Raw genomic sequence first — 23360 nt, 5'->3', positions numbered from 1 at the left:
ACATGACATCCATCCATCCATTTTCTATACCGCTTATCCGTCAGGGTCGCGGGGGAGCTGGAGCCTATCCCAGCTGACTACGGGCGAGAGGCGGGGTACACCCTGGACTGGTCGCCAGTCAATCGCAGGGCCAACACACAAAGACAGACAACCACACACTCTCACACTCACACCTAGGGGCAATTTAGAGTAGCCTAATTAACCTAATGTGCATGTTTTTGGTATTGTGGGAGGAAGCCGGAGTACCCGGAGAAAACCCACGCAGGCACAGGGAGAACATGCAAACTCCACATAGAAGGGCCCAGACCGGGATTCCAACCTGGGACAGTAACATGACATTTAACACCAAAATGCAAAAGTGTGCCCAACCACAAACTGTTTTCAATTAATTTGGCTTTTCAGGCCTCAGCTCAGGTTAAAGTTAGACAGAGGTATGCTGCGTACTGCGTGACATCTCTAAATTTAATGACCCATGAGAATCAAACATTTTTAAATGACACACCTTATGATAGCAGAGTGTCAGACAAGCAACCTCCCAACACAGTTATGAGAGGAGGTCCAGTCGTTCTTCTGAAAGAGGCAAAGTGTGGACAAGTGACGAGGAGAGGCTAAACATTCAGACAGCATGCAGGTGGAATTTTCAGTATCTCATTCATCTGGAAGTATCATAATTTTGGCTCCACTAATTACTTGTTATTATTATTATTGTTTTGAGTTCTTGAGAATGTAGTTGCTAATTTCATTGTGTTCTACTACATTTTAGTCCCTGATTTCCTTTTTTTTGGCAGTGTTGGTTTCCAGAACTTCTGATTTCTTACAGTTTATTTCGTAAGCCCTGAATTTTGAATTGCTTCCATACTTTAGTGAAGCATTGATTGATCATTGATTGAATGACCATGCCACATGGTCATTCTGAAAAACTGAAGCCCCAACAATAGAGATGGGTAAACACGAGAATTTTGTATTTGTGTCAGTCAGTCAGTAATCACACTGTTTTTGTTCCATCCAGGGATCTCAAGGACCTTCAGGGCCTAAGGTGAAATATTACTTCCATTAAATAATATTCTCATTTTGTGAAATAAGTCTCCATTTACATGTGGTCTACACCATAGCCAGTCTAAGCATAAAAGTGTAAGGATGGGATTCTGTCTTTCCCTACCTCTCAGGGAGAACCAGGCATAGGCATCAGAGGAGAAAAGGGAGCGACAGGTCAGAAGGGAGACAAAGGAGATAGAGGCCATCTTGGACTTCCTGTAAGTTTACCAGACATCCTGTCTGTTTGCAGGTGTCGCAATTCTTTATCTTCTGTCTTCTATATGTGTTTGATCCTGTTATCCAAGTTTTCCAACTCAACCTTGATTATTTTAGGGATTATATCACTACTTCAGTGACAAAATGTTACCATTATCCAGTTAGCCTTAAAACCCCATAGTGTTTAATCATAAAATCATTTATCAACACTATTTAGAGTTACTTTATGTGAAAGCTTTGACCTCAGTTATCGTGTATTTGTGAGTGTCTTCCTTGTGCTTTAAAACAGTTTCAAGGCACTGAGGGTTGTAGAATTAGGTTAACTCAGCGGAGCCACATAGATATTCATGTGATAGTGATATGTGTCACATCATGAATTGCACAGTGACTCAACTTTTTGTGTGATTGATCTTTGTGAATATCTATATTGTGTTGTTACAATGATAACACGACAATGTTTCATTTTGAGCAATAATGAGCAAGTGCACACTTAAACCAGCTGAGTGGCTGTGAAGAGTATCAACATTCAGTTCGTTGCAGTTTCACAAAACTCATGCAGTAGAAGAGAAAAATACCAGTTTGATAACACGTACATGAATAGAGAAACACACTGCAGATGCAATACACAAGAAAATGCAGAAACTATTTGAAACTGTGTGAAATTGTGGTAACACTTTATGTATTTGTATGTATGTATTTTTGGTGTGTTATGGGGGCATTCATAATGCTTTATGACTACACACATTAACACACATAATGCTCAACCATCAACTGTAGTAATGACTCATAGTAAACAATAATAGTTCATGCAAAATTATTTGAATCATTAAATTTGGGGAAAGACTAAAAATTATTGAATGCTTTCAATAACTTGCCCTTATTGATGTTGGAAAATGAGCTAACAGTTCTAATGTTATTACTGATACTTGTTATATACTTAACATTAGCATTTTCCTAATTACAAGTGCACAAGTATGTGCCATAGAAAGCCCTTTTATGTTGTAAACATGTTTCATATGACTTGGCAGCATTTGTTTTTGCAGCACACTTCTTAAAAATTGTTTTGACACAAAGCACTTTTTCCTCCTCTTTGAGTAACCTTTGCTAAAAGGATTAAGGAAACGATTGAGTATTTAAAATAAGTTAGACGATGTTTGGTATTTCTGGGCTTAGACTGACTGTTAAGCTGTATAATGTCTACCAGCCTACAGGTGATACACTATGCAAGCATGTCTGCAAACTTGATACCATGAAACTTTATATGATGAAAATGAATGTGGAAACAGTCAAACTACAGACTATTATCATGAGCAACAACATGTCACCATCCACCTTTACCAGAAGAACAGGTTACTCACAATTACTATCACTCACTTTACCTCGACCTCCACCACTTCCTTCACCTGTCATTTGTCATCATCTGAATATGTTTTTGAAGTCACTTGAGTCACAGCTTCACTCAACCCCCACCTCCCCATCCCAACCCCCTTCCCCACTTCCTCCCACCATCTGCTCTCTAACTATATACAACGCTATACAGGGGGCTCATGGGTTAGACGGCAGACCGGGTCCAGTGGTGAGTGGTGCAAGTCCAGCTCTGGTCCCCTCACCCTTCTCCTCCTTCTCCTCTTCCTCCTCCTCCTCCACCCCGCTGCTACAGCTTGCTTGATGTCTGCTTGTCATGTTTGCTTGCTTTCTTGCTTTCCATGCTTGTCCTGTCTCCTTCATAAAGTAGCTCTGTGAGGACAGGACTGTTTAGGGTTGGGTTCTGAGGATGTGCTGGCATGAAGAATCTACTTTTGTGGACAGAAAAAAGAATATAATATAAAAATAGCATATATCACCCTTAATTTTCCTTTAAATCAATTTCGTTCAATCAGTCTTTTGCCTTTCTTTTACATTGCTGGAGACTGCCAGCTTTATTTCAGTACCGGCCTTATATTAGTGTTTAGACTTGAGGCACCATTTTGTCACCTCAAATTAGGTTAATGACATAACCAATTTGGGGTTACAAGAAAACAATGCAATACTGACACCATAACAGTATAAACCCTCAGTCCTCAATCCTGCCTCAGCAGTTTCTTGCCTCATTATCCTGTTTCAGCAGTGGGCTGCAGTTACCATTGCTAAGATGTATCCGAACAGAGCATGAAGGGATGCCCATGCTGCATGTTGAAATGTTATACAGTGGATTTGGACCGCTGCACTCCATACAGCGTTGTACATACTGGATATGCCTGAGATGCAAGGTTTTCCTATCCAATCCTGACTGCTCTTCAGACAGAGAACTGCAGCTGATGACATTTTATTTTCCCTCCTTTTTAACGGTCTGGACAATAGTTCTACAAGCTTGCTGTGTTAATGCTGAAGCTTTAAGGACAAAAAAAAATGTCCTAACCTTTTTCTGTCACTCCAGATTGGTAAAATGTGGTCTAAATGGCCCATGCCATTATCTTATGTGACATCTATGCCAGTAGGCTTGCTGATGTAAGCATTTATTGATGATGTCTTCTGTAGTGCACTTCTGTTTTTCTCTGCTAACAGGTATTTATTTTTCCTTTTCTGTTTTTAAGGGTCTAATAGGACCAGCAGGTGTGCCAGGGCCAGCAGGACCAAAGGGAGAAAGGGTGAATATCTGTATTTGTGTGGTTCTGTGGTTATTATTAAATAAATATATAATATTGAGAGGATATACACATATACAATTTTGTCTCATCACTACAGGGTGAAAAGGGAGATGCAGGATTACCAGGACCAACTGGGCCTCAAGGCATCCCTGTAAGTCTGTAAATTCATTTGAAATATCCATCACAACAGGAAGATTTACTGTTTAGCTCACTGAAAGCAGCATGTTTGTAACAGTGGAAGACATTTTACGAGAACTCTGACAGTCGGACTCAATGGAAGGCTGATAACAACACCGGTTCAGCTGGAGACTGCAGAGTTGCCCTAATCCTGTATCATTGAATTAACTCTATATCAAAATGAAGTAGAAATGAAAATTTGAAATTTATGTTTATGTTTGTGTGATTTAAAAATTTGAAGCCTTTTGTTGTTGGTAAACATGAGCTGAACTCAGCGTTGGTTATCATTCATTGTCCATCACAACACCACTCGTGTTCATATCACAACTCCCTGCTCGTATCTGCTGTCTGACAGGTTTACATTAGATAAGACACACATTCTTTAAGTCTAACAACAATTCAAAACAGACGACTCATGACCATGGCTTTAGGCTGTATTTCAGTATAGTAATATATGTATACTATATATAGGCCCTACGCTACAATGTCACATGACATAAAAGTCACACTGCAAGGACTTTTGAGATGCTGTGTAGTCATGGCCGAGTGCTTTCTCTTTGTTGAATTCTTGGATTGCCTACCCAAACTGATTCACCACATAACACTTTGAAAATATTTTATTTGTTCTTTTTATAGCTCTGCATAATGTAAAACTGCAGATTGATTTAAAAGTCAAGTTAGCTTGTTTACCACTGTTGAATACTGAGCAAATTTAGAAATTTGGGACCATCATTAATGTATGGGGAACACACTGCGCTGAATATATATGTGTACATATACATAAAATATCTTTTACTACACATATTTGAAAAAACTAACTAATGTTTTCATCCCGAGTCCGACAATTGTGAGGTAAACAGTAGTACAGTAGTGCAGGTAAAAAGTAATACATCACAAAGTTATGTACCAAGATTGTGTTCTTGCGCATATTTGACAGGCCAGTGTAGGTTGTTGCTGATGTAGCATTGCATTGCAAAAAAGTTGAGCCAGGTTCAACTTTTATTCTGGACTAACCTATACTTTTCTGCCTCATTTAAATAAATTATGGCATTGCATTTTTGGCAGAGTGCTAAAAAGGCAAACAAAAGTGTTTTCCAAACTGAGATAAGTATGCACATCTATTGATGTTATTTCTCATTTCTTTTTGCAGGGTATAGTAGGACCACAAGGACTCAAAGGGAACCGGGTAAGATACTACTAATAATGTTTTGCTGGGTGTAAAGACAGTAGAGCCAATATGGAGCTATTTCTGGCAAAAAAAAATCAGCAAACAAACAAAACATGTTTCACAATTACCCTATTACCAATAAACACAATATGCTTTGCAAATAATAAACACCGTTAACAAACTAAGGCATTTTCATTTTCATATATAAAAGGTAAATCACCCAACACTCAACATGTTACATCTTAAAAACACAAAAAATCTGTCCTCCAAAGACAAAGAATACCACCTAACTTTTGGCATCTTTCCATTGTCCTTATGTCCTATTATCTCACAAATGTCCTGAATACTTTGCCCTACATAACAGCAGGTGGCGCTATGAGTCCGTTTAAATGTGGTGGGAGATTCAGCACACTCAAGAGGTAGCACATATTTACATAACACAAGCAGCAATGTGGAATTAGGCTGTGCCCCGACAGATGCACAAGTTCTCAAATAGCAGTCGTGGATAAACTGAATACATGTTGGGAATCAAAATGGCTACTTTCTTGCCTTAAAAAATATTGCAACTTAACTATTGTGTGTAGACCCACAACATTATTGGGTTTTTAAAACAGTAAGGCCAGAACAATTTATGTAAAACTACTTAACAGGTGCTGACTCTCAGTTACAAGCAGCATAGACAGCATATAGGATTAATATTTGTCATTCACCTCTGCTCGAGGTGGCATGGTGGTGCAGTGGTTAGCACAGGAACCTCACAGCAAGAAGGTTCCAGGTTTGAATCCTGCTTTGTGTAGAGTTTGCATAATGTGCCTGAGTTGGTTTTCTCCAGGTACTCTACCTTCCTCCCACAATCCCAAAAACATGCACATTAGGTTTTAGGTTAATTGGCTACTCTAAATTGCCCCTAGGTGTGAGTGTGAGAGTGTGTGGCTGTCTGTCTTTGTGTGTTGGCCCTGTGATTGACTGGCGACCAGTCCAGGGTGAACCCCATCTCTCGCCCGTAGTCAGCTGGGATAGGCTCCAGCTCCCCCGCGACCCTGACGGATAAGCGGTATAGAAAATGGATGGATGGATTTACCTCTGCAAAAATGTTGTGCTAATTTTTTTTTTTTATTATTATTATTTTAAGTTATAATTGAAACAAGGTTCTCATCACTGTTGGTGTTTATTACTTTGAAACACCACACAAGGATAATAAAGTGACACATGGCAGTCCTACAGTCAAAATTACAGCAGCAACTCAGCCTGGCTAAGCCATTTCTGCTGGTGTCCTGTGAATAAATGTTGCCTCCTGGCCTGTTTAAATTGACTCATAGCGCCATCTGCTGTTGTGGAGGGTGATATTCAGGATATTGGTAAGGAAGATCATCCATCCATCCATGTTCTATACTGCTTATCCGTCGGAGGGCTAGTGCCTATCCCATCTGACAATGGGCGAGAGGTGGGATACACACCCTGGACTGGTCGCCAGTCAATCGCAGGGCTGTGTAAGGAAAACCTGAACCTGGGAAATGTGGTGGAAAGACTGAGCCAAAGTCACAGGAGTTTTTTTTTGTCTTTGTAGAATTTATTTTTTTGTGTTTGCAAGATGTGCTGTATTTTTTTGTGAAGTACAATGTATTGACATATGACAGTGACGTGTTTGATAGGTAGGTTTTATATTTGCCAAACAACATGCATTAGCTTGTTCACACTGAATACATGTGGATAACACACCTGTTTGTAAGTGAATCAGAGGGCATTTGTGAAGCATGTTTTGTTTGTTTGTTAAGGTTTGGAAGGAGCTAAGCTCCACATCCAAAGGGACATGACTCTGACTAATGGATACACATTACATGTTAGATCAGGTCACTTCAGTGCTTTTACTCATTAATGTCAGAAACTGAATTAAACACTTTTTGAATTTTCTTGAATTATACAGCAAGCCAGGCTGTTTTTTCATCCACAACATTATTTAACCTCTATTACTGTTACAGCTGTCTTGTTTCCATAATTGGCAACCTGAGCAGAGTTCACTTCAAAGACGCTCTTAAGGAGGAGATGAGAATAAAAGAGCTGAATTTCAGTAAAACGAATTTTCTCTTTGATATCATGCATGAAAAGAAAGTGAAATGAGTCAGATAGTTTGCTTTGTTTTTCTTCTTTTTTTTTTGAATAATCCTGAATAATTCACGTCAAGATGTCTTTGTTCAGACACGATGTTTTGTTATCAAAGGAAATACGTGTTGATGTTGATAACTGACATTTGTGTTTGCATCAAGGACTACTCAAATGTTATTATCTTTTATGTGACATCAGGATGCAGATTCACCTAAGACTTGAAATTGAAGGATGGATATCAGTCTCATCTCTCTGTGTTTAAAAAGCTATAATCATTATTTTTATTAAAATACATCAAATCAGTATATATAAGAGGTGAAAATTATTGCTCCAGAGAGAGTTATCACCAACTCTTCAATTCCCCTCACTTCTCCAGGGTTTTACATCTAAAATGTCTTTACTACTTCGTTCATTGTCTCCCCTATCATGCAGCAGCAGCAGGAAGCTGTCTAAGGCTAAAGCCACTGTACACAGCACCAAACAGCAGACTAAGTCAGTGACAAGTCAGGATACTGTTTGCTAAGATGTTCAACTATTAGCTTTAAAGGTGAAAATACTGGACATAGACTGCAGACTGTACATAGACTGTACATTTTTGCTCATTTGTTTAATCCATGAGGCTACGACAGCTGAAATGTATTAGTTACAGTTCATAGGAGATAAATACTTTATTCATCCCCATGGGGGATAAAAGAGTTTTTCCTTGCCACTGTCTGCTTGCTCGGGGGTTCAGGCTATGGGGCTCTGTAAAGCACCTAGAGACAATTTTGATTGTATAAGGTGCTATATAAAAAAATAAAAAATAAATTGAATTAAAAATTGAAATAGGAAATAGAAAATTCAGTTGTATACTGAGACCAAACCTTAGCTTACTGACCATACTGTATTTGGCGACCCATTCTTTAGCTGGAGATGCGGTACAGAAGTACTGCACAGATGGATAAACTGTTCTTTTTTTTAATATTGGATAGAACCGGGCTAGCTGTTTCCCCATGCTTCCACTCTCTTTGTGTGAAGCTAGGCTAATCGCATCCTGACTCCAGTTATGTACTTTACACACAAAAATGGGACTGATACCCATCGTCTTACTTTCAGAAAGAAAGCAAACTATTCATTTCCCAAAATAGTTAACATTTCCTTTAGTTGGCACTGAAAATCAAAACAGCCTTGTAAAATGATACTGTGAGAAAACTGTATTTCATCATCACATTGCATTGTATCAGAGAATCTCTGTGTTCACATACCCTTCCTCTAAGAGAATGTTTCTGTCTCCTTCCCATTAACCTGTGACTGTTTTAATATTTACACTCCCATCTTTCAAGTTTTCACATTTCATAAGCTCACTCAGCACATTCAACTGGCCTCAAATTAAGCTGTAATTTCAATGTATAGTTACGAATGAAGACATGTCTGACAAACAGACTTGAATATGTCCGTCCAGTTGAAGGTGTTGAAGACAAAGCTATGGGATAGTGTTGGTATTTTTACTCTTTGTCCTGTCTTCCTTTGTTTCCGCAGGTCTTCCTATCCCCTTTTACTTCCCTCCACCTTGCTCTGTGGCCCGTGGCTCTTTTTATTGCCGGGGTTGCCCTCTCTCCCTCTCACAAACCTTGGCCTCCTGCTCCTCCTCTTCCTCCTGCATTCTAATGTAGTCCTGGGTTAATCCTCCTCTTCTTACACCTCCTCTTTACTTCCCCATACTCCTATTTAACAGTACCTCTTCCTTGCAAGCTTTCATGTACTCCTTCCAACACCTGACCCCCTGACCCAATTTGGCATGCAGTGCTCTCCCAGCACTGTCAAAATATATGCTATTTAAATGAGGTTCCACACAGCAACCAAGACTAAAACAAAAGAATGGCAGCCATTTGAGTCAGAAGCCTTAAACCTGAAGAAAATGGAAAAAAAAAAAAACATGAGATTTTGGTTGCGTGATGCTAAGGCAGCACTGGGAGAAGATTGCAGTCAAGCAGCCTATTATTGTTCTTATCATGTTTTATTCTCTATACATAATGTTATAATTCCTGAACCCCTACGGTTTTCTTGGTGAGCAGGTGTTCTATTAATGCTCTGATTTAGCACTAATCCGGTTTTACCCTGTAAAATGCATACAGTTCTATCAAGCACACCGTCTGACTCAGAATCAGAATCAGAATTGTCTTCAGTACCATGTAAGTGAAGAGGTTTCACATTACTAGGAATTTGTGTTGGTGATTGGTGCATGCATAGAACGTAGGAACATATAATAATAGAATAAAATAAAATCGAATAAGGTAAAACAAAATAAAATAAGTAAAATAAATATGGTTCTGAGGTAGTACAAAAGTGAGGTAGTGCAGAGAGAAAGTTCAAAGACGTGATCTTTTCATTCAATAAAAAGACAATATCTCCTCATTACCAATAAACAGACCATACTAACATCATTTGATGCCCCTATCAGCAGGAAGACAGTGTGCCTTTCTAAATTATACAAATCATTGTTAACCACCATGGTTAAAACCCACTTAGTTTTAGACCCAAAACTACTTGGTTTAAGAGGAATTACAATGTTTTTAAAGCTGGAACCTATATCTGCATTGCAGATGATTCATTTTGTACCAAAAGTCTTGAAATTGGTCTAGTTGGCAGCGGCGACACAGATGGTAGCAGCAGCACAGGTGCAATGTAGTTCTTCGGGGCAGCTCTGACCGGGAGAGCTATTTTCACTACAACTGTTTTTTGGGGTATTTTGTTTGTTTGTTTATCTACAGAGATAGACCTTTTTGGTAAGAGTAAAAGAATATTTTGTAACAATCCCAGTCTGTGAGTGGCAAAAAGTTAGTGCATGTAACTTTGACTTTGTTGAATGATGTCGTTGCAGCCACTGCAGTTATGTCAGTGTTGCTGGCTGAGATAATTACTGTACCTTTTCCAAAACTATTGGTAGGTATGAATCAGAATTCCCTGCACGGTGGTGCAGTGGTTAGCACTGTTGCCTCATAGCAAGAGGGTTCCAGGTTCGAATCCCGGTCTGGACCCTTCTATGTGGAGTTTGCATGTTCTCCCTGTGCCTGCGTGGGTTTTCTCCGGGTACTCCGGCTTCCTCCCACAATACCAAAAACATGCACATTAGGTTAATTGGCTACTCTACATTGCCCCTAGGTGTGAGTGTGAGAGTGTGTGGTTGTCTGTCTTTGTGTGTCAGCCCTGTGATTGACTGGTGACCAGTCCAGGGTGAACCCCGCCTCTCGCCTGTTGTCAGCTGGGATAGGCTCCAGCTCCCCCGTGACCCTGACAGATAAGCGGTATAGAAAATGGATGGATGGATGGAATCAGAATTCCCCTTTAAGGTTTGGGTCAGTCAGGTTAGGGAACCTTCATTGTCATATTTGCAAGAACTTCAAGACCAGTGTTCATTGTTACTAGCAGAAAGATGGAAAAAATAAACTGCAGTCATGTCACAATCGAGTGCTTTGTCAGCCCACCTGTTTTTAGAAATGTTACGACAGCGCTCAACAGGACCTGTAAAGGGAGTCAGATTTTTGTGCAGTTGTAATAATGACTCAACTAGAATAGTTTTGTGACCAAACGTATTTGAAATGCTCCACCAGCCAGTCACCATACACGGTCCATCTGCCAATTACTTTAGCCTTTATTTTTGACATTACCCTGTTGCACATTTTTATTTTTAATGTTTGGTTCAGCAGATCAATTTGCATCATAAAATGAAAATATCAGAGTACACATTACAGTCTGTCTTTCCACATCTTACTCTTTCAAAATGTACTTGTCCTGTTCAGTAGCTTGTAGGTAGTCCTTCGTAAGATACTTGCATGAAACCTGCTCACCAACAACAAGTGTAAATTGTTCTTCCATAATCCCTGTATTTACCTTCCCTTTCTACTAATTATACATGACAAAATCATATTGATTTTTGAAAATAGCAAAAGGCTCACCAAATGCATTAGTGGATAAAAATAACTTAGTATTGAGTAACGGCATTTTTATATTGTCTAAATGACATAAAGAAAGAACACCTGACAGATGAAACCTTGCAAAAAAGAAACATTTGCTTCATGTGTGGCTTAATGAGGAGGACTAAAGTCTGTCTTTTTTAATACACTGTTGTTTGCAGGGAGAGAGGGGCAAGAAAGGCAACAGGGGGGCCAAAGGGGATAAGGGAGACCAAGGAGCACCTGGATTAGATGCCCCCTGTCCGTTGGTATGTCAGTAGTTCAATGTGTAACCAAGAGGCAAAGGGAAGAGGCACTGTCTATGCAACATACTCCCGAAGTGCTTCACTTTTTTCTGAAGCTTTTCAGTAGTCAGCTTCCTTTTGTCTCTGGTATTTAGTGGTTATAATCAACCTCAGAGAGAGTTTGGTCAAAGTGTCCACTGCAGCCTGTCAGATATATGGGGAAACACATGATCAAATTGATGTTATCCTAAATTTGATTTTTATTTTTTTTTAATCCCTTAAAAAATTTCAAAAGGTTGTAATGTACAGATGAAAAAAAAACTTGGATGGACCACAGACCACAACTCTGCCTGGGGAACTTCTTTTTTTTCATGAGACGGACAGGAACCAGGCAGCCACTGCTGGTGACTATCAGCAGAAGTGTGTTTTTGTGATTTTGGCTCTCCATCATGCGGCTCTGCTACCTTGTCCTTTATGTCAAAGAATAGGGGACAGGTTGGAGACAATCAAATGTGAGTTCCGCACAGGCTTAAAAAGACCTGTAGCCTGTCTTTAATTGATGGCCTGAACAGCTACAATGGGTTCTTTCAAATTTTGTACCAGACTTAAACATCAATTACTGACCGTTAGCTCACCAGGCTAATATAATACAAACAACACCTGGGCCCAGAATTACATGACAAAATGTCCTAAACATGGTCTCAAACCTAATACTTTGTTGCGATTCTTAGCATTTAGTTTGGCATAGAACTCAAAATCAAATCCATTCCCAAGGTGAACGTTTGTCATCAGACTTGATTCTGTCACACACCTGCAAGTTCACCTTAGTGAGCCCAGTTCCTGTCAGTCCTCGTTCCCCTGCATGTTTAGGAGACCTGCGTCCAGTGACCCAGTGGATGGAAGTGGAGACCCTGATCAGCAAGCAGTGCAGAACAAACTCTGTTCTGCTACATGGGCTGCAAAACAGGTTTTTAAATGGTTGATTTCACAAACAGGGTTTCCGAGGCTTTAAAGGGGAGAAAGGTGAACCGGGCTTGCCTGGCCTGGATGGGCTGGATGCCCCTTGCCCTGTGGTATGGTGCTCTTTCTTTCCCTTCGTATTTCTCAGCATGCCTCTAGTTATCACTAATCTCACCCCTCACCCACTCAGAAGCTCCACAGGAATATACATGCATGCATGGAGGTTTGAATCTACTTATTGTAACTCGCTCACCTAGCCAACTTTTCCAACTGACTTCCCTTAGAAATAACATAAACAAGCCTTTCCCTTTAAAAATAAATTGTTTAATTCAGCCTTTCTATAACAGCAGTTAACTTTGCATGCAGATCTATGATTGTGACTAATACCACCAGTTACAAAACTAAAAATAAGCTTAGATTTAAAGCCTGAAATTGTTATGTTAAAGTATATTAGAACATTATTAACATTTCTTCATAATCCATAGTTTAGTACACCATCTCTTGCATGGAACAACATTTTTTCCATCTCTAAACAGCAGAAAACCACAGGCGGCGAAGAGCAGAATGAACTAAATGAATGTGTTTTTCAAAGCAAGCCAGAGTCCTGTATTATCATAAAAAGCACTCCCCCTGATTTGTTTATTGACCCAACATGCATTGTGCTGTGAAGAGTAAATTTCCACGATATCTCCAATGTTCACGACATGTAGTCTAGCTACGCAAGGCTCTTGGATTCTAAGTGATTGGATTTGGTATTGGAAGGTACCCTGTGGCTCATGGCTCATCAAGCTGGTTATGGGGAAAGATGTCAAAAATGTAGTTCTGAATTTCAACATGAGTAAGACTATATATTTTAGCACTTTAACTTGGCTTTAAGTGTCTTCATAAATGTAAATTATGTTGGAAAGCGGAAAGTGGTCTGTTATCCAAGACTAGCTTTTCTAAAAACACCATCTGATGGTACCGTTTGCCCACAGAGACCAGAATAAACATGCTAAAAGTGAATTTCCCTCTGGTCTGTTATTCTTTTCACAACCAATCTTTCCCAGGAACTGTAAAACCTCAAAGGCAATGGAACAACTGTGTTATCCTCCTGCTGTGTGCCATAAAGCAGCAATGTGTGTCATAAAGCAATTTTTCTTGTTATTGCCAAATCCAAGCCAGTAATGCATGTAATAAATATAAGGACTGCTAATCTTGGTTGTGATGACTTGCGGTTATTGTATTCATACTCAAAATTAAAAATTCTTAGTTGAAAAAACATTACAGACTAAAGATGAACAAGTCTGCTGGAACTGGAAGCAATTTTAACTATGTTTTAATGATAATCTTCATGGTCCTTTAAATAGAACCAACGTGCCTTTCGTAGATAATTTGATGTTCAAGGCAGTTTTTTGGTGCCAATGACTATAAATATTGCAGCATGCATTACTGTTGATATGATGAAGAGATTCGTGATTGGTTCAAATTAAAACAAATTTAGAACACTTGTCATAGCATTTGTAAACAAATGTAATTTTTTTTCATTAGCGTGCTATACAGTGTTCTCTCAATATCAAGTGTTGATTGCATAATAACAAGCAACTGTATGTACAGAACAGAAAAAATGGAACCGCAAGCACGTAACTTTTAAGTATGTTTATCTTGGTCTGATATGGACACAGATCTGTCATCCATATGCAGAACGTTTGCTGCCAGAACCAAAACAGCTTCTTCCTTTTTTTTTTTTAAATTTACTGCATATAATTATAAAATGAGATTGTATGCCTTGTGGACTTGCCTGAGTGTACAACATTTTTCACTTCACATTTTGTTCGTCTTTTTCTAGGGAGATGATGGCTTACCTGTACCAGGATGTTGGAATAAAGTAAGTTGGAGAGTTTAAAATTATGTTGTGTTCTTGCTAATCACTGCACTGTATCCTAACTTCATCAAGAATTATGTGTGAACTAACATTTTGTGTTCTGTTTTCTCCTTGCAGTGACAATAACTTTGGAATGGCTTGTTTGATTGTACATAGGATATTTATTTTTTTACTTTTCCCCCTATTCTGTTATATATGTAGAAAAAAAAAACCTAAAAAAGATATGGCAAAATTTTTTGTACAGATTGTTTATTTTAATACATATTATAGTGTTTCTGTATTGGATTTTTATATCTTTGCATTATTTTAATATGATCGGATAAGTAAAAATTATAACGTGGCTACATATGCATGATATTTGTGCATAATGTGAAGTGGATAATGCTTATTAACTTATTGTATTATGTTGTTTTGTTCTGTTGTAATAGACCATGCTGCACTGAGTTGTGAGCTGGAAAGATTATGTGTTTGCATTTGGAAAGTCTTGGTTGAACCCTCCCCTTTGCGATAAAGTGTTAAAAAAAAAAACAACAACAAATACTGATAAGCACTGAATATGTACTTATTTTAATTACACTCAAGATGACAGATACTTTCACAGTTTCAGTTTCCTAACAGCATCAGCCTACCGATTTTCCAACCATGATAACCAACAAAACTGCCAATGTTGGTGGGAAGCCAGTGAGGAATGTCCTGGCTTTTGCACTAGGAACTCCAGCTGGGAAAGGAGATACAGATCAGGGATTCTTAACCTTTCCTACGTAATTTCCACTTCTGATTGTTCAGATTTCCAAGGACCACATTCCCAAATAAATGAGGAAGAAACAAAGCTACATAAGAAGAAACATAAGGAAAAAATAAACTGGGTCATGACTGGATTTCACCCCAGTCGACACTGCTTTAAGCTCAGCATCACTCCCCGAGATTGTCACAGGGTTGTATTTCCTTCCCATACACTTTGGAGCTTTTACTGGCTTTACATCACTTTTAGGTTTTGAAAACTGATCCACGTGCCACAGCATCCGAGGAAAAGTAACAAACTAACAGTGGCAAAACAACTTTGTCCCTGCATGATGATGTGTTTCAATTTGAGGAGTGACATTTAAAAGTAACCGTCCATTGAGATCATGAATTTTAATTTGGCATTTGTTTTATTTAAGTAAATTCTTACCACTATCTCTGGTAGATGGACATCACATTGCCAAAGTAACTTCAGATAGAAAATAAATAAATGAATAAATAAAGATGAAAAATAAAATAAAAAAATGCTTCAAACATCTCCTAATGAGCAGCATGGCTACAAATTTGCTGTGCACACCATGCTCCCAGGAGGAGCATGACATTTTGAATTCTCCTTGTACACTCCTGTCGTGCCATCCTCAGAACAAATCACTCTTAAAAACAATATACAAGTTGATTGTTGATTGCTGAAACATGCAACAGACATTATTATCCCGACAACATCATGTCATCTGGTGCGTCAGTTAATCATTAGCCTACGATTTAGTCTCTGAGGTGGGACTTGTCGTTGTTTATGAGTAATCAAGTATTCCAGACAATCACAGTTTACTTAACATGTCCAATCCCAACACTTTTGTCCTGGAGGAGGGCGTCAACTAAGATCTGTTAATCATCTGAAGCTTTAAGGTTCAGGCATGAAAAAATCCTAAAAACTAAATGTTAAATTGTACAGCAGTAAAAGCAACAGCTCTGTGTTTTGACTTCGTATTCCTTCTGGTTTCAGTTCATTGTAAATAGTTTTTGCTAAATTTCACAGGCAGTCACTTCCTGCTTTATGGCTGTCAAGCTCTGTGTATTAACTGTAGTATTTGTAGATTGTTTGTCCGTTTTGTAATCAGAGGCACAGTATACAGCCCATATTGTTGGACTGACATGTTGCTGCTCACCCTTAAGGCATGCTGCTGCATTCATCACATTTTCTCATCCATATATGAAGAAAGCTGTAAACCTCTTGGACAAAGGAGATTTTTTTTTAAAATAAGAACTATGGAACATTTTATCCTCATGCATTTTGTATGGAGTAGCTGCGCTCATTAAGCTAACCTCATTAACTTTACCAAATGACTCAGTGTTGAAGAAATGGATGGACTGACCAGAGTGAAGCTTGGTCCGTTATATGCTGCTGCTCTTTGACAAAGCTTTGTGTGTGTTTTGCTCTGCCTGGATTTGATGTGATCCTTGCCAGCAATAAAATATCAATTGTGTCCTGTTTCTGCACTTGTTACCTCACATTAACTCATGCCTTAGTCACTAGCTTCTTTTTGTTGTCACACCGATCATCTTTCCAATTATATTCCAAAATGTTCAAATTGTTGATTGTGTTCAAACTGGCAATCATCACTAAATATACACTACTTGTGATTTTTGTTCTCAAAAACAGTTTCAGACCTCCTCGCTAGTGGCTTAAGAGTGCCACAAAATTAATGCCGTTATTAATTAGCATTTCATCTACTGTGAATGTGCAAGACACGGCTGTTTAGGAAACAAATAAAGGCTTGTGCATATGTTGTCTCTTAAACTCCTGCTGATCTAAACCAGCTGCTGTTTCCTATAGAAGCCACACCCTGAATGGACAAAAGTATTGGTGCACTTGACCATTACACCAACAAGGACTTAAATGACATCACATTCTAAATACATAGACAGCTTTGCAGCTATAACAGCTTCCACTCTGCAGGGAAGGCTTTCCACAATATATTATGTGTTTCTGTGGGAATTGGATGAGATGCACTGGATTTTAATGTACTTCCAGTCAAACACATCCACATGAATATCAGACAATCAGAGCAACTGCGCAAAACAATACCGTTTATTAAACAAGTCCCAAGAGGGGTGTGAAAGAAAACACATATCACTAATCTTATCACAACATAACCACATAATTGTAGCATACTAGGTAAGATTACTGCACCACACAACATGTTGTCCAGTATATACCAGTATTTTTGACATAATATAATGTAACTTAGAAATGGAAAGCAATTTATGTAAGTTTCAGTGCACTCATCAAGCTCTTAACACTGCATTGTGATGGTTGAGAACTTCACACACATCAAAAATGTTCTATAAAATCTTTAAGTAAGACTGCAGAGTGCCATTGGTTCTAAGCTTTGCCACCAGAGGGTGCGTGAATCACAAACTAAAGCAAAGGTATCGGCAGGTTGAGGAAAATTGAGTACAACCCAGCAGTTTAGCTCAAATAATTATGGAAATGCTCTGATAATAATTGATTCTACATGTTAGTATCCCTTGGTTGATTTGATTTGTGTTTCTGAAGTGATCAAACTGTATTCATACATATGTTTTAAGGGTCAGCATCCTTTCCAACTGGCTAAGAAGTAAGGCTACCAGAGACTGTCTGCATAGAGAAAGGAAACTTGAAGACATTTGGAAATATCTTTGAGTTTTTGTCCGAACCTGGAGTTGGCATTTCAACATTTTTCCAGGAGGCTGGACACAGTGCCAGTATTGCCGGAGGTTCCGGGGGGCAGCGGTGAGCACATGAACTTAAACAAGACTGGAAAGTTGAAAGGTTGTACCATCTTTTAGTTTATTCACTGAAAGCTCTCTGGAAAAGGACAGCCATCACAGCCACAGGGAGATACTGTACCTACTGATGTTTTTTTTTTCTTTGACTGCATACACTTTGATCTATTTAACTCCTAGTGAAAGAGAGGCATGGACACTTTAGCACATGCTATTTGATGTGTTTGATGTGACATCAATACTGTAACTGTGATTAAGAATTCAGAGCAGCTCACAGAGCAGAAAGATGCCATGTGTTTCCATGAAAAACCAAAAAAACAAACATCCTCTTCATGATTCCTTCTTGATATTATCTGACTGACTGCCTTTTCAAAAATCAAAATCTTTACCTGCAGCTATGACATTTTGTTTGAATGATTGTGCTGTATAGGGAATACCAGCATCAGACATCTTACCTGGTCACATATATGATATTCTTTATTTTTTGTATTGAGGTGTAATAGGACACCATGATTCAATGCTATACCTGTAAGTATTGTACAATATAAGACAAAGGATTGTATGTATAAAAGTACTCAGTCTTTGTAAATAGATTGCATAAATGAGACGTTATTTTACATACAGAAGAAGCATCAAAATTCTCAAAGAGCATATGCTGTGTACAGAAGATTGACATGTATTTCTTGATATATTTACAATTTTTGACATTTATTTCGGCCACTTTTTTTTTCTCGTTTGCATGCTCCATATATATATATATATATATATATATATATATATATATATATATATATATATATGGATCATCACCATCAGATGCAATGAGATATTTTGCATGCATGCACAGTATTTCTATTTTGTGACTGAAAAAATGTCAACAACTGAAGGTGTTTTGCAAAATCTTTTATAGATGTAAAACACAAACAAAGAACAATGCTCACCACAGCTGGAATACTTTCACAACTGTTAACATACTTGCAGATTATTATTATTTTTTTTTTAAATACCCTTTTTCAGTGTGTTACACAAAAAACCTTTACTGTTTCAGTTAAAATCAAACATACAGAAGCATTCCTTATGTCATTTTGACAGCTGCCTTGTGAACAGACCTGGGTCAGTGGTGGTGACTTTTGTTTTCCAGTTTTTGAACTCAGTAGTTTGAAATTGAAAGAAATAAAATGAATTTGAATCAATTTTATAGTTTTAAGAGCTGCAAATCTGCCTTCAAAAATCTATTATGTGGCTGAGATGTGCCTTTAGTTTAATGACATTAAATTTTATGACAAAAGTTGTATGTGTGAATGAAAATGACCTGAAAATCACGTAATCTAAATAATGATTTATTATTGTGAAATTTGAATCAGTTCTCTATCTTTAACCAAAAGAGTTTTAAAAGTGTACTCTTTATGTAATACCCTGCAAAAGAGACAGGAATAAAAATATTTGTGTGCATGAATTTGGGTTAAAGAACTGTTCTGTATAAGAGCTGTAAAACATCTGTAACAAGTTATGCACATCATCCAAATTGCTGATCCAAATTAAGGTCATTTTGAAATTATTTTACATGAAGAGTATACATACACTTTTTGGTTTTGTGTCAGAGCTTTAACTGCAACATGTGTTTGGTGTGACAGACTTGCTAATGCCATTCTGTGCACTGTGTGTTGCTTACTTCACTCGATGAGCTCGTCAGGTAAACCATAATGCACTCAGAAACAGTTTCACAGTCAAGTTCATGTTATCTTATTTGTTTGGGAACATTCATTTGTTTGAGTTGTCATGGACAATCAGTAGAGATGTACACTATGTAGACGTTGACTTTGCATTCTAAATACGCAGACAGCTTTGCAGCTATAACAGCTTCCACTCTTCTCAGAAGGCTTCCCTCAAGATTTTGGAGTGTTTCTGTGGGAATTATTGTCCATTCATGCATCAAACACATCCACACTTGTGAGTCAGTTTCGTCATTCTTAAAGAGGACATACACACCACACACACACACACAATCATTTCAATTCATGTTGATGAAATAAGCTTGCATGTCTGAAAAGAATTTGTTCATCCGTCCTAAACTGTTCCATATTGTATCACATTAGACCACACCTCCTAGAGTCATTGCTACCTCACTCCTCTGTTGCATTCGCTGGTAGAGAGGGTTTCAAGCAGGATTTGAGGTTGTAGTTCCTTAAAGTTTGTCTGTTCTTATTGATTTATTGTTCCTCCTTCCTGGGGCTAAGAACTAGATTTATTTGATTCACTGAACCAATAAGAAATGTGGGCAGTGATTCAAAGGTCTGGAATCAGTCTAGAAAGCCATTACTTTCTATGTTGAAACAGAGTGCATTATTGTGCTTTTTACCATTGTCACCATGGAAGCACTGTGTTTGTTTCTAGTTGGTTCGTTGGTTTAGTTCATTTTAAATTCTTCACCATAGTAATGGTGGCTGATGTGGCTCATGGGTATTGTAAGTATTTCTCAGAAAGGGTGTTGAAATAAGTGTATATAACTAAATATATGTTGTTATTACCTTATCTGAGAGAGCTGTGTGGTAACGCCGAGGATATCATTAAAAAGTAGAAAAAGAAAAAATAAATTATGATTAACACTTTTAGCAGCTCCTCCCACTTCACGACTTTATGGACGTCGAGCGCGGACATCTCCAACTAATGCCTCACAGTGCTCTTCAAGTGAAGTGCTAACACATTCTCCTTTGTATGTACAGCAGCAGTTGCACAATCATTTCTTTAGGTCACACTGTATTTAAATTTGGAGCATAAAGAAGATTTAGTAGAAGAATGTGCATAGATGTTCAACACAGTTAGCTGGTTTCATTTTGATGAAAGTAATTGATGTATTATTTCTTTTGGTTTGAAATTCTGTATTTGTTGGATTACAACAATATGTGAGACTGGATAAGAGGGCATTATACAGAATTAGCATGGTATTGTTACACCTGTATGAAGCACTATTTACTTTTGGTTTCATCTTTTTTTTTTTCCTATATTGGTTAAGGAACATTAGATTGATTGTACATTTGATATTATTTTCTGCACATTCAAAAAAAAAAAAAAAAAATGTGACAGCTGATTGACCTTTATGCAGCTTTCTGTGCTACCACAACATTGAATTGAGATGTATAAGTTTGTTTTCCAAGATTCAATGTGACTTCCAACCACAGGCAAGGTATTCACCGCAATCCACAAGCCAAGTACCTGCTGGTTTAGTGTAGTATCAGAACTAAATGTTTGTAAAGTAATGATATTGTTTTTGTTTTCCAAAAGAATTTATTTTTACTTTTTATAATTCAAACAATGGCAGCTGTCACTGATTGCCAAACAGATTCACTGTTAAGCACTAGTAACATTTTTAAGCAATTTGCCACTAACTCAGAATAAAGAACGTAATTTTCAATGAAATTTGTTTGTTTGTGTCTGTTTCAATGTGCATGCACATCTTATGTTGAAAGAGTCATATTTTGCAAAGTGAATCAACCCAACAAAGTTTGTTGTGGCAGCAGTCTCTGAGAAGTTAACTCAAAACTTAATACTTTGGGTTGAATACTTAAAGTCCAAAACTCTGTGGAGCGATAATACTAGCAGAACATGGAAAACTTGTGAAAAAGTTATTGACCTGACACTTAAAATGTATGAGGAGGAAAGAGGACGAAGTGTATTTGATGAACTATTAAGTTTAACTTCGTAACACACTGATTCCCAAAACACTGTGATTTCATTGAAATTCTTGTCTGTGCGTCGTGATAAATCCATTTGTTCAATGAAGCGTAGAACATGTGGAGGTGAAAGCCATCCTGCACTGCAAAAACTGAAATCTAAAGAAATATATCCTAAAACAACCTAAATCTTGGCAATATTTGCTTGTTTTTCATCTGACAAAATATGTATTCTTACCAGGACATTTTAAGTATGATAATATATATATATATACTGCTTCTGAGTCACTTATTGCTTGAAACTATAAATTCCCTGAATTTTAGAGCTGTTTGATCAGCAAAACTACTTTGAGAAAGCCAGATTATCTTATTTCAAGCATTTTATTCTTTTCACCTGTTCACATGTTAAGAAGAATCAGCTTTATTGACAGTATATATATTTTTACACACACACACTGAATTCGTCTTCTGCATTTGACCCATCCTTAGTTGAACACACACATGCAACACCCAGCAAATTACATGCAGTGAAACACACACAGGAGCAGTGGGCAGCATTAAGAGCCCAGGGAGCATATTGGGGGGTTGAGTGCCTTGCTCAAGGGCACATCAGCCAGCTAATGGAGGGGGGAGCATTTTTTTGCATTAATCACTCCACCACACCCAAATTTTTTTCTCGAACCGGTGACCCTCCGATCACAAGCCTCTTCTCTAACCTGCCCCCAGTTAAGAATTGTGTATGTCATTTTATCTTAGAACTGATCTGGTAACTTTTAATAAACAGGCAGGGTGTTTGCCTCTTAGTGTAAGACATTTTAAAGTACTGTTATTTGTTGTCTTGATATATGTCTTCCATTTTTATGATTGAAATTCTATAATTAAATAAATTGTTTCCTTATTTAGGGCGGCACGGTGGTGCAGTGGTTAGCACTGTCGCCTCATAGCAAGAGGGTTCCAGGTTCGAATCCCGGTCTGGGCCCTTCTATGTGGAGTTTGCATGTTCTCCCTGTGCCTGCGTGGGTTTTCTCCAGGTACTCTACCTTCCTCCCACAATACCAAAAACATGCACATTAGGTTAATTGGCTACTCTAAATTGCCCCTAGGTGTGAGTGTGAGAGTGTGTGGTTGTCTGTCTTTGTGTGTTGGCCCTGCGATTGACTGGCGACCAGTCCAGGGTGAACCCCGCCTCTCGCCCGTAGTCAGCTGGGATAGGCTCCAGCTCCCCCGCGACCCTGACGGATAAGCGGTATAGAAAATGGATGGATGGATGTTTCCTTACTTATTTATATACAACTTTTTAATGTATTAATACAATTTATTTTTAGCAAGCCAGTCTCATTTTAGTAGTAGTACAATTACATTTATCTTAATAAGAATACTTATTTTAAGAACAATGTGCTATTTTGTAAAAGTATATCGTGTTTAAAATAAGTATGAGTATATAGCCTCATTTAGGGTCACAACACCACCACTGGATGCTAGATTGCAATCATTGACATAATCCTATGAAATAATGCAATAATGGTAATAATGGATTTAAATTATTTTGCACTTTAGTCAAAGCAGGCGAGAAAACCTCTACAGTTAATTGCAGTTATATTCTTCTTTTGCTTTCCCTCTACTCCTGAACTTTTCTTCAACTTCACTGACAAATCTCCACCACATTTGTACTTCCTTCAAAAATTTGCTTGGGTTTAAAAACTGTAGCAAAGAATCACTAAGAAACACAACATTGAAATTAAATGCAATATGATTTACTGAAAATTGATCCACAAAAATATTTTTCCCTAAGCTCCTTTGTGATCAAAGAGCTGTTAAAATTTAGAATTTCCTTTTGTTTCCTTTTTTGTTTTAA

The 23360-nt window shown here is 38.0% G+C and overlaps 1 protein-coding gene across 21 annotated transcripts in view; it reads left to right on the top strand.

The window, feature by feature from the left end:
* Positions 1–18555, top strand: part of col13a1 (collagen, type XIII, alpha 1) — a 111326-nt gene extending 92771 nt beyond the window's left edge. For 15 of the 21 annotated variants that reach the window (XM_046400946.1, XM_046400953.1, XM_046400945.1 and 12 more), the window contains 9 exons: positions 1010–1036; positions 1167–1253; positions 2792–2827; positions 3825–3878; positions 3976–4029; positions 5206–5241; positions 11441–11527; positions 14292–14330; positions 17658–18555. In XM_046400946.1, the coding sequence (XP_046256902.1) occupies positions 1010–1036; positions 1167–1253; positions 2792–2827; positions 3825–3878; positions 3976–4029; positions 5206–5241; positions 11441–11527; positions 14292–14330; positions 17658–17690 (453 nt within the window). In that variant the 3' untranslated portion in view covers positions 17691–18555. Of the gene's footprint in view, positions 1–1009; positions 1037–1166; positions 1254–2791; positions 2828–3824; positions 3879–3975; positions 4030–5205; positions 5242–11440; positions 11528–12498; positions 12577–14291; positions 14331–14444; positions 16553–17657 lie in introns of those variants that run through there. The other 6 variants (XM_046400951.1, XM_046400963.1, XM_046400965.1 and 3 more) reach the window with 4 other exon arrangements.
* The last annotated feature ends 4805 nt before the right edge of the window (positions 18556–23360 follow it).

This window comes from Scatophagus argus, chromosome 10 (genome assembly GCF_020382885.2).
Source record: "Scatophagus argus isolate fScaArg1 chromosome 10, fScaArg1.pri, whole genome shotgun sequence".
NCBI lineage: Eukaryota > Metazoa > Chordata > Actinopteri > Scatophagidae > Scatophagus > Scatophagus argus.
This window is presented reverse-complemented; position numbering and strand designations above follow the sequence as displayed.